Source organism: Prorops nasuta, unplaced genomic scaffold, assembly GCF_024137725.1.
Source record: "Prorops nasuta isolate Cenicafe-Biocafe unplaced genomic scaffold, Cenicafe_Pnas_1.2 PNAS00006, whole genome shotgun sequence".
Lineage (NCBI taxonomy): Eukaryota > Metazoa > Arthropoda > Insecta > Hymenoptera > Bethylidae > Prorops > Prorops nasuta.
In genome coordinates this window covers 997,370-1,016,089 of record NW_027116803.1, presented here as the reverse complement: position 1 = coordinate 1,016,089, position 18,720 = coordinate 997,370, and the positions used below count along the sequence as shown (strand labels likewise).

The 18,720-nt window shown below is 40.0% G+C and overlaps 1 protein-coding gene across 1 annotated transcript; it reads left to right on the top strand.

Annotated features, from left to right (window-relative positions):
• The first annotated feature begins 2,334 nt into the window (after window positions 1-2,334).
• Window positions 2,335-18,688, top strand: sha (shavenoid). The gene is made up of 9 exons (XM_066728631.1): window positions 2,335-2,446; window positions 3,049-3,219; window positions 12,752-12,999; window positions 13,079-13,229; window positions 13,313-13,644; window positions 14,150-14,368; window positions 14,486-14,588; window positions 14,681-16,542; window positions 16,714-18,688. Exons 1-9 carry the CDS (start codon window positions 2,335-2,337, stop codon window positions 17,389-17,391), a joined length of 3,876 nt encoding a protein of 1,291 aa, XP_066584728.1. The 3' UTR covers window positions 17,392-18,688.
• The last annotated feature ends 32 nt before the right edge of the window (window positions 18,689-18,720 follow it).

Below are 18,720 nucleotides of genomic sequence, written 5' to 3'. Positions count from 1 at the left end.
ACGATTCATTTTCTAGCGATATTGTTAAAATTTTAATTATTATAAACACAAGACTACCGCTTTGTAAGAATATTTTTCTTTTGTTACATCGAGCAACGATTGTGCCACGTTGATAAATGATCTCACTCCGAGAGTATCGCGATCAACGCAACAACTACCACATTACGATGTTGCACCTGGGATGAAAATTTAATTAATTTAAGAATCTTAATTAATTTGTTCAATCTCCTATAATCAACGGGTATTGATCGTTGCCTCGTTAATTTGCAAGAGAAAGATTTCATTGTTGAGAAAACTTTTGACGAAAGCAGCTATAGTCTATGGTGAATGACAAAATTGCAAGAATATCGCGTGCAATGAATCACGTACGATCAGAACCGTTCCTCTGCACCTGTAAGGTTCTACACGCATCATCTCATCTCTCCATCATCATGCAAACACTGCAGAATTCTTCGAGTTTCTTCGGGCCACTCGTCATCGCAGCACGCGTCCCTAAACAGTTCCTCATTCTCAAACCAGTTCCTCACTGCACTCCATCTGAGAAAAAGTAACCCTCGGTCAAAGTAGAAAAAAGTCTCAGGCATTGGTATTGCAATACTATAACTCACGATCATTATTCATTAAAAATATACTCCTGTAATAGATGAATAAGCGTTTTGACTCGGCATTCAAATCACTGAATGAGATTAATCACGAAAGTTGTATTAATTTCTATACCTGCACCGATGTGTGGATATACCAGTAAAATTAAAATTTTCATTTCACGGCCGTTCGTTCAGCTCCAACCGATACGATTTTCTCGGACCATCTGGTGTTCTTCCACTTTAACGCTGAAGACTTTGGAGAACCCTCGTCATTCGTTGGCTGCTGCTCGCAGAGCCAAGCTCAGAAATCAAAACGTCTATAAATAGAGGAGCGACGAGCGTGGATTGAAAATATTCGCTCGTTCCGCGAATCCTTCGGTAATTACTCGTCCAGGAAATAATTAACGAACGGCTCATTTGGCACAATAATCTCCTCGAAGGACCGGGGGCTCCATTGAAATCTTCCGCGGCGCCACTGTTAATTAGCCTCCTATCGAGATTCCACAATGTCATTTCCCTCTCGTCCCATCCTGCGACGAGTCCTTTAAAGTCCTCCATCCCGATTTAAATCATATTCTCAAACTCACTCGTTAATCCAGATGTTGCGCCGATTTATTAAGAAAACGAAGAGTCTCGGCAATTATGCGAAACAGTTGGGACGACAAAAATCAAGCAAAAGTATCATCGGCGGTCATTTCGAGTCACGACTCGCTTACTAACCTAGGCTGCGTTGGAAAAATGATAGATTTCTGAAGAAAAGAGCAGTATGATCACAGCCGATGGATTTTTCACGCGAAACGGTCCCGTTTGTCCCTTGTACGATGCTCCATCGGGTTGTTGATTTTTTTCCTACGCGAGAAAATTGGTAGTTTGGTTGGTCGATAAAGCGTTCGCTTATATCGTAAGTATCGAAACCGTTGGGAAGTATCGGTGATCCTCGGACAGATCGGGACGCGTTATGAATTTACCAAGGAACGCATAGCTGTTTCATATACGATTATGCTAGCTGAAGCGAAAACTTGTCTTTCACGCTCACGCGTGCTGGATTACAAAATGGACACGCGTTACCCAAGACCAGCACTTCCGCGGTGTCTTCTTTTTTCTCTCCTTGGTGTAAAAAACTTGCAGCGTGGCCACCCGTGAAAATCGAGCAAACCGCAGGTACGGGAGAGGGTCGCACGACGTGTCCCATTCCTATGGCTAAATTCCCTCATCGAGACTCTCACGCACGATACACGCCAGCGATCCTCCGTCGAGAAATATTTCCCATCGTTATTTTTACAACTAGAAGAAAACATAACAAGGTATATACTGATGGATCGCAAGCATTTTTCAGTAATTTGAAATTTATTCAGAGAAATGTTACCGAGGCCTTTTTGCCCAGTTTTACACTTTTCCTCGACCCAGACTCCGCAAAGGTTATTTTGATTTATGAGAATAATGGCCCATAGACACGGGTCATAAAAATTTCAACTCTACCACCGCAACTAATAAATTCACTGCTATTTCGCTGTTATATTATATCACTAATGGTATTCAGGCATTTGCTCAAGTATGAAGATATCGTTTTCTGTTTTCATCAGTTTTGAATACATTTAACTTTGCTCATCGTAAATTTGATATTCTCCAGCGATAATAAAGATACTTTTTTGTTCTATTCATCATGCTTATATATTTAAGTGACACGAGAGAGATTTACTAGTTTATTCACGAGCGAAGGTTTCGTTTGTTTCAGAATGCTGAGGGGAAGATGCGTCTGCTAGGTTTTCTACTGCTGGGCTGCTTGCAACTTTCAAAGACTGTCACTTGCCAGGAGATTTCCGTCAGTAGGTACTCCGATGGAGATATTTTTATCATCCAAGGTGAGTCCCCTGCGTTTTTCTTCAACAATAATTCGCAAGGGCTTCCGGTGGTCTCGCGCAAAGTGAAACAAGAATTTACGCATCGTTCGTGTTTCACCCGTGAATTCGTAAGGAGCCGTGACAGAATTACGCGAAAAAAAAGACTCGTAACGGATTTGTCGTGAAATTACGATGTAACGGTTTGACAGCTGTCCTGCTGCCTGCTTGTCCTTGCTCGATCGCGCGTACTTATTTACGTATATATTTACCTCCTCCTTATACACACCAAGAACCCAGCAGCCATTCTTCAACTTCGGTCAATGACTGATTCAATTTCAACGTAAGATTCGTCAACCAAATTCATCCTTCAACGTACGCCACTTTAGAGTGACAAATTACCTCTGCAAGTTTTGTAAATTCTTAATCCCCCTTGGTTCAAAGAATTTTAACACTGGACACGCCTTATATATATATATATATATATATATATATATATACGTAATGTAGTCCTGCGTATAATAAAGAAATAACTGCTACAGAGAAATTTCACGATCGTACAAGGAAAATTCAGAGGTTGAGGATTTTTACGAGATTCGAGGGATTAAAATGGTGAATTTGCATAGGTCCTTGCACGAACGCCTGTATGGTACTGAGCAGTGGAACCGCAAGCCTGTACTCCCGAAGTCCATCGACGGCAGGACTCGTGGCATCGAACGACTCCTGCACTTGCCAGTGTAATCCTGGATTACCCGTGTTTCGCGAGGATTTGCATATTTGCGTCAACGATATCCACGGTAAGTACCATCAGAATTCCTCTGGAAAAAAGGACTCTGCGTCCCGAAATTCGGCCGAAACTCGTCCAAGCACACCACAAAGGATCGGCGCTCCTTATTAACGATTTAATAAGGTTTAATAGCAAATAAGAGTACCGGTTTTCTCAAACTCTCTACGTTTCTTTGGCCCTCGTTAAGTTCTCTTTATCGTGCGTAATGATAGACGTTTCTCCACTGCCACGAAGCATGTATATTTCGCGTATAATTATAACGACTGATTTAAAAAATATGTAAAATAAATTGCCATATAGCATATACCCAGCAGGATGGCTTTCAATATATATATATATATATATACCGCTTCGTAAATTGCCAGCAGCTTTCGAAGGGACGAAGAGACGAGACACGAGGGAGAAATTGGCAGTACGATTGATTTGAAGTATCGCTTTGATTAGCAGCCATTGAGTTCTCGGTGATACAAGCGAAATGGATTTTGACGTGCACACGCACGGTAACAGCAGGAGGAAATATTTGGGAGTAGCTGTGGGCGTATGTGTTCTTCGCAGGTAGTTACAGGATACTTTGCGGGTAGTTACGGGATATCTGATAATTGGTGGTTAATGCCAGCCGCATCCTGTTGCACCGCTACCATCTCGCATTTCAAGAATCGTTCATGATGAAAGGTACCGGTGGCCTGATCACGAAAAACTCCATTTTTCCCCTTCCGCTTTCTCCGCCTGATTGCCTAAATTCCCCCATCGTACCACACTGGATCGAGTCATTCGTACTCGCGAAACTGCAATCAGCCTGAATTAATATTTGCTCACCGGATTCAGAAGCGATTAAACGGCCTCGGAATGTCGATAATTCGCAGACCGTTGCTCCTATTTCGTATCGTAGGATCGTCTGATTTTTTCACTTAGCCTCTCGATAATTTCTTCAAAATGCCTTCCAATCGATACTCATCTCATATGTACACTCGCAAAACTCTCTAAAGCCACCAATTACACCGCAATTACCAATTCAAATTGCTACCCATAGTTCTGCGTACAGTGATATTCTCACGTACAAAGTGCGAGAGAACACACCCCACTGGCACGAATAATAAAATAACGTGGCTTGAAATTTCTCCATCGATAAAACTTCGTATTATAATAAAATTGCACGCGAGCGAGAAAAAAGCAAGTAGAAGCGAAGTATAATCACACGAAACTCTTTAGCCTTAATGAGGTAATATTGATTATCGTCCGATTTCTTCGTCGACGATCGATATAATCTTCGCGTACGTGTCTCTCATCGCTGAATTATCAATTTTCGAGGTGAATCTTTGGCTCCTGACCAAATTCTCCGTAATTATAACGAAGTTAGGATGGGAATGGTGTTTGGGATGTTTCAGAAGTGAATTGATAGGTGGTATTGAAAAAGTTTTATACGTATTATAAATCTTGCCGCACACTATTGTGATAAGTATCTTTCCTTTCGAGATCAATCGTAGATTCAAATTCGCCAGAGGTTTAAAAATAAGAAAGACGTTAAGTGTCAGAAGGAAAGTAGCGGGTAGTCAAATAACACGGCCCGCAACGTACACCTCGCTCGCGGAGATAACATCTTTCTAACGTGCAATTTTGTAATTTCTCTCTTTTTAAATCCTCCACTCGACTTCTTATATACTTCATCATTTCAAGCCTTTAAATAATAAGCCCGTTATTATAACGTACAATCTTTCCGTCTTTCTCCCACAATTTTGACACCTTTTAACGCACGCTTTAAATAAGACTCGCCATGAATGTTTGCAGTCTGGAAAATTTATAGCTTGGAAAAAGCAATTTTCCAATTCGACGAGTCGAATGGACGAATTGTAACTTTCTTTCAGTTGGTTTTAGTCGTTGCGTAAAAATGATCGAGGAATGTAATGGATCGAAGGATTTTGCTAGATTTTTTTATTCGGAAGAGAGTTTTTGTCGATCCGCAGTGTGAGAAAAGCGATTCGAAGAGTCCGAGGTATTTTGTAGTTGGCGGATGGGTGACCGAGCTTGTGTAGGTCATTTTCAATCGAACCGCGTCATTGCAAATGATTGCTCCAGCTGTTCGAGTAGTCTTCTGGTGCAGCATGATCGTAAATCGCTCATGCACAATGCAATCTTCCTTTTTTTCTCTCATCCCTCCTACCCTTCATCACCCCACTCTTGTTTTTCTATTTCTACTTCCAGGTGCAATGCTCTCCATGAACCAACATTGCTTTTTCCGATTTCAATGGACTTTCTCGTCTATACCAATGCGTCGTTTCTTATTTGTTATCTCGAAGAATAGTTTGCCAACATTCCACAAACTGTTGATCAATCTGTACTTACTCATCGTAAAAAAAATGGCCTCCAATTTATTCGAACAGTATTTTGTTAACGTTATCATTAACGAGATATTTTAAAAATTATACAAGCGTGATTAAAAAAAATCTTCCTCCTCAATTTAAATTATAATATTTAATTGAGAAGAGAGAGAGAGAGAGAGAGAGAGAGAGAGAGGGTTCGTTCGAGGAAATCAAAGTTGGAGTAACGAAACGTTTAGGAGAGTCGAAAATCGACCCATCAGGTAATGAGCTGTCGCGTGTTTTACGCGTGTCACGATATAATTTATTATTTACGAGCCTATTAATAAATCACTCGAGTAAGCATGTACACGTATACGCAGCGCGCGTAAGGAGAGAAAAGGGTCAAAATAAAATGATACGAGGAGCGCGGACAATCTTAAGCACATTCGAGAGAACCTTCACTTTGTACCCTATGGCTACTAATATTAATTTACCAGCGTGACACCTCGATCGAGCGAATCCCTAATCCATAGTAAACTCTATTGGGCAAATTAAAATCACGCGGGTAAAATGAAATTTTCTGCCCAATGATTTCCATCTCGTTAATCCTTTAATGTCCCTCATTAATTTCACCTTTTCTGTACCAGCATTGATTAAATTTTCTTCGTTAAAGCGACATAGGAATTTATTCCTAACGACAATTAATTTATCCGGAAGACCATCTTTGGCAGAAGCCTTTTCATTGGCAGCTTATTTGTAGGTTAAAGCTTGAATCGAATTTAAATACATTAATTAGATCTGCGTGTTAAACTTTGGAGCACTCGAGCCTGATCACTGTGAACTAAATGGAAAGTCGACCTGGAATACAAGCTAATTCGCAATAACTTATTTCACAGGAGAGGCTAATAATTCGTTTTCCAGCTCAATTGAGCGATGACTGCTAACTTTTACTGACTTGGGCGTACTTACACCGCATATAGCAGATGGCAATTTAATACGGTATACTTAAAATGTCGTTAGGAGAGGGTCTTATCAGTCGTGCCTGTTTTCGCCGTGCACTTCGCGCCGAATGCATTAAAAATATATCGTGCAATTGAAATTTGTTCGCATATACGTTTATTCGTCTCGTTTACCCACGAGCAAACGAGAACATCCAGACCGAAAAGTGTTTTATGATCACGAGAAAATTGATATATTCGGTTTCACAGAAGGGAGTATAAAGTTATCGAGATATACTTAACCGTTAACTGATGCGGATAAAACGGAAGTGGGGATAACAATTGAGTGTCGAAGATTGAAAGATCAGAGAGGTATGAAAAGAGAAAAGATTTTTGAAGGTCACGTAGGCTCCATCTCGTTCGGCGATCACGAAAGTTGATGATTCCGGATGATCTTCAAGGTCCGAAGGTCACGCGGAAGGTCAGGAACGGGTTGGAGCAGCACGTGCCGAATGAGAATGAGACTTGCCGTTCGTACACTTGGTACGAGCAGCCCTGAAGAGGAAAGGTTTACCCATAGGCATTTCTCATAGTTAATGAGATTTTGGAAAAAAAATGGAGAACAAAATTCTTGATAAAAGCAACAATGTCTTAATAAGTTACTAATTTGTTATATTACTTGATTAAAGTTTTCTCTGTTAATTTATTCATCATTGAAGCAAAGAAATTCTTCCAGCGAATATAGTAATTCTGATGATTAGCTGAAATGAAGTCGGAGCTTTGAATCTTTGCAGGCCAAATTGACCTTTCAGCACTGGCCTATGCACGAGCATTGGGGCCATTATTCTCAATTCTTCTCAGGTGCACGGAGTAATTCGCGCGCGTTCGCGTTAACTGCGCATAAAGTTCGATGGGAAACGTCGATGCGTGAGTTGGGATTAAAGGTCCGAGCGGTACACGAAGTTGTCTTGCATAATGTTTCTTTCAACCAGATTGGGACATTATCTCTCTCTCTCTCTCTTCCTCCGAAGACCCATGAAAACCACATCCGGGTCTTCCTTATCGCCGTTACACGTTCGAACCTTCCAGTTTCAACCGACTAATCGCTAGTCCATCCAGTAATTAAACAAGCAATGCACATACATGCAAAAACCTGACAAAATTCCCACAGCAATGATAATTGAAAAAACGTTATGACTGTACGGTACTGAAGATTATTGCAGTGTTACATTTTGAAGGCGAAATGTGATTTAAAATTGAGAAGATTTATTACGATTCCGCGGTTCGAGTGAGTTGAAACTTCCATTAAGAGGAAAATGAAGTTTAGCGGACACGTATGTATAACATCTGGGATTCGTGATTGCATCATTACTGAAACGGTTCGCCTCCAGTGGCCAATTGCTGGTGGGTTGAGCGAGAAATGGGATAGCGATGCTTCAAATGGAAGTTTGCATTGACCTTGGGGCTAAAGTGGAGGAAATCTCGTACGCAGGTGTTTGCAGCTTATACGTGGAAGAGCAGAGGTCAAACGATGAGCAAACTCCCGATGGAACCGAGTGAAATCCGGAGAAAGTGGAACGGGGCTGGAGACTCGATCAGCATCGTGTCTGATCTTGTCGATTTCAGTTTTATGATGATCCACCTTTATACATAAAACAAATCCTAGGATAACCAGTGGTAGTGCATGCGATTTCAATTACCTTGAAAATTTTAATCGACTATCAAGTCTGCTATAAATAATTGTATACAAATCATTATAAATTTTCTTCCTCGATATAAAAATTTTAAACTCTTGATTAATCGACCAGTCAAATTTTCTGTAATATCACCAGAGTTGCTCTTGAGTCTTCGTGGTGGACGATGTTAGACGAGTCTTCGTTTCAAGTCACGCATGAACGAAACAATAATCGACCATCTTGAGCAAATCGATAATGCATGATGTCATCAGTTGGCAAAATTGATAGTTATTTGATAAAATAGATAGGGACGTGGTCAAACTCGATCAGTGGATGAAGCAAATCCATTCTTTGAAACGTTATTATTATTCGCACTGATAACAATTCTCGTAATTTAAACACGTGATCCGGACAGCGTTCCCTAGGAACAATGTCACGTTTGAAATTCTGATTGTCTTGGATTGCATCAAACGTGTGCCAATCAAACTAATTTCCATCAGAGGAAACCCCTAATGTCGTATAAATTATCCTTGAACTTCAGCAATTTTGTCCACTCAACTTCGAACACAATAGAAGAATCTGATTCTCAGCTATACGATCTATAATGACCTCTAAATCGAACATCGAAGCTTCAAAATCGTTGAAAGCGGAAAATCCTCAACGAACCGTAATAAATTACTCGCGCATCAAAGCTACGTATCTGGCAAGATTAAAACACGTAATGGCGAATCACGATAATTATAATCGGACACCGAAGCTTCTTAAACATTTGCAGGATAAGGATAAGAAGGATTTCAATTTAAGATGAAACGAGAATAATTCGTAGTTTATGTAAAATATTTGAAAAAAACTCTGAAAGCATATTTTTAGAGATTTCTTTGTTATCTCCATAATAGTAATATTGTCGAATAATTTACAAGTAATTTTCATAATTTATTTCACCGTAACGGTGGATCCTTTTGGGGAGAGATTGAAGATGACACGGTATCAATAGTGGGGGGGAGTAAGGAGTCCGGGGGGAACGAGGGAGCAAAAAGGAGCAGATTGTAGTAAGATTGAAGGTGCGACAGCTCGTAAATATTTCTTGCTTCGGTTTTTGCTGTAAGAGAGCTCCGGCAGATGGTCGGTGGTCATGTCACGTGGCAGAGGCACCTAAATGACAATCATCGGCCATTAATATCACCAGAGAGACCCTCTTGAGAGTTGTAATTAGTATCCTTACCTGGATACACCACGGAGCACGAGTTTATATGAAATATTTCTAAGCGAACAAGTATATTCCTATATATAGCTACACGAAAATTGCGCATACTTGAAAAGTGCGAAAATATTGATAAATTTACAAAGATACCTCTACGTTACAAAAACTTTAATAAACACACCTATACAAACACTGCGAGTGAACAAGTGTAACTGGGCAAGTTGATACACCGATACTTGACCACGTAAACAAGTACATAAATGGTTACCATACTTCCAGAAAAAGCTACAGCTCCTCGCGAAAGTGCCTTTGCCAAATACACGTACATTAAACGTTTATAAACATATATATATATATATATACAATAAAGTACAGCAATGTCCAAATTACAATGTAAAAGCAAAGAAATTTCAAATTAGAACAAACCCAAGACTCTGTTTTTCCTATGTTAGGCAAAGAAAAGTTTCCACTCGTTTACATGTATAATTTACATTGATTTAAAATCATGGTAGAGTAGTTGTAAATGGAGATAGTTCTGGATAAACGTGAAAAGTTTAGCGTTTGAGCTTATGGAGTACGTAATTGGCTGTATACACACACACACACACACACACGCGCAAACAGGTAGACACGTGGTTGGTGTGCGTTATAAGTTTGACGCGTTTGAGATTTTATGCGCCGGTGTAAGCGATGATGATGGCTCGGATCGCCGAAGAAAAACAGGCATGACGCCTCCGGTGAACCTACGGAATTACGACATCTGCTCCGTAACATTTAATTACGGAATCATTAGCGTGGGTAATGTCTTCACGCTCGTTGCAGTGCAAAACAACTAGAAAATCTAGTGCTGCCTGCAGACCCTCTCCGATTTATCGTTTCTTCAAGTTCTTTCCCTCGATTCAACTCGAGCATCAGTTCTCGCTTGAAAAACTTTGTAAATAATAAAACCCTTTTACAAGATTTATCGAGAAAATAACTACGACGAGTCTGAGACGATCAATTATTGTTGCTTTATATTTATCAGATAAAGCGATTATTTTTGTCTTTGTGTTTCTTGCTGCTGCACGATGAAAAGTGAAAGCTGTTGTGATGCTAAAGTGTTAATATGATAAACGTGCAAATGTAAGCACGTGACAGAACTTGAAGATACAGCTGTGATCTACGACACGGTAAATTGTTAGTGCTTATCGCTATAACCTTGCTAACTCTTCTCATTAGCTTTCGTAGGTGAACCGTTAATTGATATTTATTAATTATTCATTATCGTTATTTATAACCTAACGATAAAATTATATCATTTTTATTTAGTAACGCTCGATATTATAACTATATTTATTTACAATAAAAATCATAAGTCGTGTACAGTGTAAAATGCACATGTAAACAATTATATAATTAGCTATATATCATATATACAAGGTGCGTAATTAAAGCAAAGAAACAAACCAACCGACACACTCCATTCGTATACACTTGGCTCTTCCTGGTATAATTATTTCGATGAATATTAGATGACCCGAATTAAAAGCAGCTAATTCCTGAAAGTCACGTATCCGCAGCAGAAAATTCAGCCCTTCATCATAGAGCCGAGCTTGGCCGACACGAGAGTAAAACGATTTCTTACACCGGAGCTTTAATGATCACTCGTAGCCACGTATTAAGCATGAATTTGTGCCAGTACAGAAACTTTACATTATTTCGTGATAAGAGTAGCAAATCCCCCCTAAAATCTAATGCACAGGCAGATTAATGGATTCAAAGTGTTACTGTGTGTTGTTTGCGAGTTTGAGGGATATTAGAAAACTATTAGTCAGCTCTCGGAGGTATCCAAGACTCGAGAAACGCGTGAAATTGTAGAAAGCGAGTGTCTGACATTGAAAAGGTACTTTTATCCTTGACTGATAGCTGGTAGCAATTAATTATCGATGCTAGTGGTAAACAGCAAGTTGTATCAGTTATTCCTGAAGAACCGGACGGTGAGCGTCTGGGCCGGAGACCCGTCGTCACCGAACAGGGCCAAAGTTCACGTGCCGGATCGGCACGTGACTTTTTCCTCCGCGTCGGATCGCTACTCGTTAATCATTCAGTGGCTATCCGAGCCACCATCGCGAATCCCAATCCTCTTGCTATTTATCCAATCTTCTTTCACCGATTTACAACGCAAAGGCGAGTATACTCTGTATACATTTGCCAAAAAGAAAATGCTGTCAAAAATTTAATTTTCTATAATAATTTATACTTCGAATGACCGATATTATATTGCGTATGTTTAATGCTATAGAATTCATTCGGAGGCAAAACCAGGCAAGCGTATACGATTGCGTTACAATTCCCTTTCTGTATATAGGTTTCCTTTGATGAAAAATGCATTTCGAGCAGCTGGGAAAGTTCGTTTCCGCGTTGTGAAAATTATATCTTATTATATAACTAAGAAATATCAATTCTATTGTATTGTTTAGTATAATAATTATATAATAAATTTCAGTTAGCGAAGATCTATCATTATTATATATTAATATAAGTGGATTAGTGAGATAGAGATTTTCATTTTGGAAAATAATTTATTAGCGAAGAATACGGCTACTGGAATAAAATTCGTCTTCGAGGTGGCTTGCCGAGAGGATTCCGGAAGAGGCAATGCTGTTGATTAGAGGCTTAATAAGAAAACGTTTTTGCTCTCTTGCAGTAATCTTCTGCCGGCATCATTGTACACTTCCAGGATGTACCTCCACGTATACTCGGTACATCAAATTCTTCATCTCATTTACCCTTACCATCATTTGATTCTTGTATAATACTCACAATCTATTTACTTTATCTACAAACAGAATATCATCGCTATCCTTTCATTAGGAATTATTATACAATTTTATCGGGGGAGCCAGTAATTAATTTAATAAATAGATATTTATCTAGGAGTGAAAAATAAAAATGTATAAAAATGATTTGAATTCTAATTCATAAAAAAAATTAAATTTGCAATATATATATGGCTCCGTGTTATCCCTACTCGAGTTACATCAATATCAACCAGAAAATACACATCATATTCCACCTTCGTGCACCGTCGAAAACTTTTCTCCGCGCGTCTTTTTTTTAAACTGAGCCATTTAGAGGTATTCGTAATTTATTCAAATGAGCAAAAAGAAACCGGTTGCGCACGTATATATTTTTCTCCAAATTACAAGCTGTCTCATATATCGTATTCATGGTAAAGATGGATATGCGATTGCACACGAGACGGCAGCTTTAATATCTCGAGAAACGCTTTAATTTATATTCCTCGAAATTTCAGTCAATTCATACGCGAATCCGTCATGAAGGAAAAATCAATTAATCATTATAATGACACAGATTGAATTTATTTGATCAGTCAATCTTTCGGTAGAAACTCGGAAAGAAAGTAAGTAATATATTTTACAACTTGCAGAGTGCAACGTGGCTGGATTCGTTAGCAGTTCGGAAAATGTCGAAAGAGTGCCTTACGTATTTCTGCCTCAACGAGGTCAAATTATTTACCCTCATGCAGAGATTCGATTCGAGGGTGTTATCACCCCAGTCTGCGGAATCGCCGGTGCCCAGCAGCTGGGAAAATCCGGATGGCTCGAGCTTAGAAATCTTTCGGAGGCTGAGCCTCCCTTCAGATTATTTCGGGACGAAGGTAGAACGTTCCTTCAGGTACGTGGTAGAAATTAAACATAAAAATTAACATTTCTTATAGAAACATGCAAATGACAATAATGACAAATAATTACAGTGGATCGGGGATACAGGGTTAAGGGATGCTACAGAGGGTCGAGTAGTGATAGCAAAATTAGTATGCAGGGATGCCTCGCCAGAATCGAGCAATCCCGCAGTCTTCACTCCTTGCGTTGCCTTCAGGGTGGCTGGTTCTCCATCCAAGAGCAGTAATTACACAAATTTCAATTTCTTTATTGAATCTTGATCTCAAAAAAATATTTTTTTTATGATCTAACAATTTTTATCTCAGATACCCGAGAGGTGACGTTCGCCACTACCCCTCAAGTTGCTCAAGGTCTCTCCAACACGGAATACACCGTTATTGGACTTTCTTCGATTTTATTAGCTGTAATTTACGTAGCGAGCGTGTCCTTGTACCTGCAGAGTCGGAGATCGAAAAGAAAATCACTGGAGGATGCCGAGATCGCGATAACGGGAGGAAGAGACGGGAACGGATTTGTGAAGAACAATCCCTTACTGGCAGCCTCGAGACATTTCGAAAGTGACACCAACAGCGGTTTGACCGAGAGTGACATTGGAGACGAACTACCTCAAAGCGACGGTGAACAAGGTTTCGAGAATGTAAGTATACAGCAATACAAAATCTAGAATCGCGTAAATAAAATTGCTTAGGATTTAGAAAATCCAATTGCATGTTATATTGTTTAGTCTCTTGTGCTCTGAAAAGAATTAGCGATTAAGCTACGTGTTTAATAGAGCCGAAAAGCATCTATGGAATTCGCTGACTGAAAATTCTTGTTGGACGACAATCGTAGTATTTTCTAGCGGATTTAATGATTCGCGACAGTTTCGACGCTAATGAATTTAATTGTCCTTATGGGAGTGGGCAACACCTCGTTTGTGTCTTCGAGAACCGTGATACGCTTCACTATTTATCCAATTACTGCATTGCACTCGCCACGCCGCCGTTATAACAGTTCCACGATGCTAAATTCATTTATTCCACTTTCGCGCAATCTTCCAACTTTTTGCGTTCTTTTTTCTTCGTTTAACCCCTTTATAAATTGAAGCAGTTGTAGGAAACTAGACGATTATTTTATTTTAGATGAATTATGAATTATTGCAGGTAACGTCAGCTATAATACATCCTCGTTGTCTTTATCCGGAGCATTCCGAAGGTGCTTTTGGATCAGGATCGATACTGGGAGAGCGACTCCCCGAGGAAGATGTCCGAGTGGTGGAAACGGCTGACAGTCAACATCAACAGGACGTACCGGTACTTCCTGGTACCCAAAGAAGAAAGTTGTACTTCAACCCAGCTTACTTCGATAGGCAACTTTTACTGGTGAGTAACATCTTTAGAAATTCTTCAGGCTGTGGCCATAAGGATCTGGAAGGAGGTTAGAAATCTGGGATAAATCGTGAAACAGGGTAATCTCAAAACAGCCCGGTATTTTTCTAGGCACCACCTCCAGCAGCAATCGAATTCTTGCTCAAGATTCGGGAAGTTATTTCTATCGCCAAACACAAAATGGCGGCAAAACGATTTGTTCCTACCCTTATTGGTAAGTATACACTTAGCATTTTTGTAAAGCAAAAGAAAATTGATTGTGGAAGAAGAAAGGTTGAATTTAATGATTATGATCGATTTTGGTAGGCATTCCGGAAGAAGAGAGTGGATCAGAACGTTGCGGATCTACGAGCAAGCAGCAGCGATTGGGAAATTTCATAGAGACTTCCGGTGCGGGGAGGACCAAGAGATCTCAGCGTTGCACCGGATGTCCAGGATGTAGCGAGGCACTGCGGAGTCTTCCAGTTCTTCCAGTGGACAGTGACCAGACGAGTCCTGGCGAGAGCAAAGTTCGTGCCTGGCTGGAAGATGTAAAACCGTCGCAGAGACGCTGGAAAGAACCGGAAGTCATCGTCGGGAACTCCCCGAATAACCTACCAAGTTTCACCAGGACCCTGGAGTACCTACGAGAAATTGCTAGGCGTGACTTCAACGACCTTGAAGCATCAAACTCCAGAAACAGACCCATGTCCTCCTGGAGGGACAACAAACCAACCCTGAGGACTTTCGGGAACGCTGCGAGAAGCGAGATTCTTGAAAACGAGGATAAATACAGCGTTTCCGGTAGGTCCACCAAATCCATGTTCGAAGAGACCAACTACGACCGCTATTATTTGACTAGAAAAGATCGTTTGTCGAACAACAACACAGGAAACGACACGATTAACGCGAAAATTAGAAAAGCCATCGAGAATTCGTTTATCCAGCAAATGGAGGAGACAGCTGAGCTGGGAGTTTCCAGAAACGTTAAAAAAATCAACGAGAACGGTAAAATTCCTGATAAGAATTTGGATAATAACACAAAAACTCACGGTGAAAACCTGGCGAAGAAGAGATTGAAGAAGAAGGCACCAGCTGCTCCTCCGAAGAAGGAGCTTCCGGATATGATAAACGAGCTTCCAGCGACAAAAACTCCAGCCAAACGTATAATGGACGCAGTAATTCGAGAAATGGTGGACACCAAGTCCGTGGACCAACCGAAGGTGATGGATTACGAAGTTGATAGTTTGGAACGATCGAAATTTATCAGGAAATCGTCGACTTCTCCAGAATCAACCGACCATTCCAGTCCATCCTTGTCCACTGCTCTGCCGATGGATGAAGAATTAACCATACAGAATGCCATTATCAACGCAAAAACTGGTCAAATGACGATGTCCCGGCTGAACAAACAAGTACTGAAGAAGAACTACTACAACAATTTACCAGAGCTGCTCTCGTCCCAGAGAACAGAGAGCTATTCGTTGGTGAGCGAGGTCTACGTGAACGATGGGTACGCCAGTCCAGCCAATAGCGACGACTCTGGACCGGAAATCCAGTACGAGCCTGAGAACCCAGGTCATCTCACGATCAAGGTGCAAGACTCGCCGGAGAATTACATAAAGCAGGATGAATCCGAGTACGAGCCAGACACGTTGGACAGGAAACCAATGAAATTGAGGATAAACGGGGACGTTCACTACGAGAGGGAATTCGTCAACGAGGTGTACGTGGACTCCCTGGAGAGACCAGGCCAGATCCTCCTGAAGAGCAAAGGGAGCTTCCGGGACGAGGATCTGGCGAACAATTGCGCTACAGCCACTCAACACGGTTATGGCAGCCTCCGGGAGATATACGAGGCCAGGCTGAAAGCAAGTGTGAACGATTCTAGTCCACTGGATAACTCGTTAACATCGAACAACGAGAAGAGCTCGTCGTGGGAGAAATCGAAGTATCTGACGCCCGATAGTAAACAGGCGAAAAGACAGAGGCACCCCAGCAACAGACCGGATGTGGTGCCCATGCCACCGGCCGAGGACATTTATCAGAGACCGAAACCTCCGAGGCGCGTCGAAACTGTCGATTCGCGGGCAAAAAACGATCCGGACAGGAGTTCTGTCGAAGCGGGTGACCCTACGACCAGCAGCGTCTCTCCTGTCCACGAATCGAGCTTCGGCGTAGGGACCACCGCCTTGCCTAGAATATGTCCTTGCAAACTCCAAATCGCACAGAGGAGACTGAAGAGCGTTCGTAGGGACGACAAGCTGTCGAGGAATAACAACGAATTCCTGCTGAACCTGACAAACTCCCCGTTCCAGAACGGAAATAACAACGAGACGTTGTTGGCTGATACCGGACAGATTTGTGTCTCTTGCGCGAAAAACACCTCGAAGAATTCGTCGAGCGATGCAAACTATGAACGCGTTAATGTGAAAGAAGAGAATCGGAGTAATGGGTCGAGACAAGAGAGAAGCTTGGTGACTGTTGATGAGACTACTCGAGCGTATTCGATGTTCCATTCGAGGGATGATAAAAAGGGACGTTTCGAGGGTAACAAAAAGCTTAGGGCGGAGTTCGATCGCTCGTCCTGCTTGAAACATTTGCAGAGAAATTGTATCTCGAGTGTGGGGCAGGAGAACAGAAAATTGCATAAAATTGAGGATAGTGGATATCTGAGTAGCACGGATAGTAATGGGTCGAACAAGCAACTTCTGAGGCACGAGGTGAGCAGCGTTTCGGAAACCGATGAGACGGAATCCGTTTGTGACGGTGCCAGTGAGAGTGGTGCTGAGAGTATCGGTACCGATAGCGTCTTCTTTGGCAACTTCCGGAGGCTGTCGAATATTTCCAACTTATCTAAAAGCGCGGATTCGGGGCTGGGTCTGTGCTCGAAAAATTCCTATTTGCAAACGTTTGGAATGAGAAACGAGAGTAGAAATTCTGAGAGGACCAACTGTAGCGCCAGTGATAGCGAAACGGAAAGTTTTGTTACGGTTCTTCCTCCAACCGGAAATAAAAGAAGCAGCCTTGTTACGTAGCTAGATTGTGTACTTCGCGATTCCTCCTCTTTTGATAAAAATATTTCTTATTGTTTTGTAAGGCCAGCTTTTTGTATTTCTTCTTTCTAGCAGTAAGACCAAGGCCAGTATTTATGATAATAGATATATATAGTTATTGTAAGAAAAATTCTGTTAACACGGGATGCCAATTGCAAGTTCGTTAATCGGGTGTAATTTAGAGATACTGTTTATCGGCTTAATGTATACTTAAAAATTTAATCAAAGCGGGAGTTGATAGTTCTTTAAGATTGTTTTTTTAATATAGTTTTCCTGTAGTTAGTAATTATTTGTGAGCATTAGAGGCCGGAAGTGCAATATTGTTTTAAAATATTAAGTCTAGTAATAATAGCAAGCTATACTAAAATATATTCATACTCATATTGATACGTTTATTTTTAACAGATTTAATATATTGAATAATTATTTTGTGCCGTTCATTTTATTAAAATAACTTAAAATTTATTTAAATCAATCATTTTCACTGCTCTAGATAATGAATTTAATGTGAAAATATTAACGAATAAATTATTACAGTAATGCAAGTAGTTCTTGTAAATAATGTAGATATGAAGATGTCTTACCAAAAAGGTATTAACAATATTTTCGTCTGTCATATATTTCAAGATGACAGATCTAAACTATAATTGTCTTATATTATTTTAGTAATGTAAAAATATATAAGTAATCAATCACACAAATAGCGATAGTGATATTGATGTATATTCGTTAATAGATACTGTTTAATTTTATATTTTACATAATATTAAATCTGCAAATCGGTAATATTATGTAGCAATATTAATATGTTACATATTATTTATTAAATTTAAAATTTATCTATGTTTAATTTGATGTTTTTAGAGTTTATGCAAACGCCTAAAGCGCATACTTTTGTGTACCTGCCACGTAGAGATATATACTAGACTTTAATTTACAACTTATTAAAGTTATAAAAACGATATTTTCATGTTTATATATATATATATTTTATATAATGTTTATTAGTATTAATCTTGTGTAATTAAACTATGATATGATTATATAATTTATACATTAAAAATATTGCTAATTACCGTTTAAGCCGAGATTGTAAATTAGATAAATTTGTTAAAAGTATTATACCAATAATCAGCAAATTTTTCTTAATTTCTCTCGCGTAAATTTTGGTTCCATTGGTGATGGTTATAGGCCTTAGAGTTAGATGACTAATAGTTCATAATAATATTTCTTTTTCCAAACGTATTTAAATTAAAACCTCAAAGGCTGAAACTTTCTGCATACAAGTAGAACTGCAAGGTCATATATAAT

What these genes read in the sequence shown, in the direction of transcription:
- sha (XM_066728631.1), top strand. Translation starts at nt 2,335, where the DNA reads ATGCGTCTGCTAGGTTTTCTACTGCTGGGCTGCTTGCAACTTTCAAAG. An exon ending in AGATATTTTTATCATCCAAG is followed by an intron (nt 2,447 to 3,048) that starts GTGAGTCCCCTG and finishes GAATTTGCATAG; the next exon opens with GTCCTTGCACGAACGCCTGT. An exon ending in AAGGTAGAACGTTCCTTCAG is followed by an intron (nt 13,000 to 13,078) that starts GTACGTGGTAGA and finishes AAATAATTACAG; the next exon opens with TGGATCGGGGATACAGGGTT.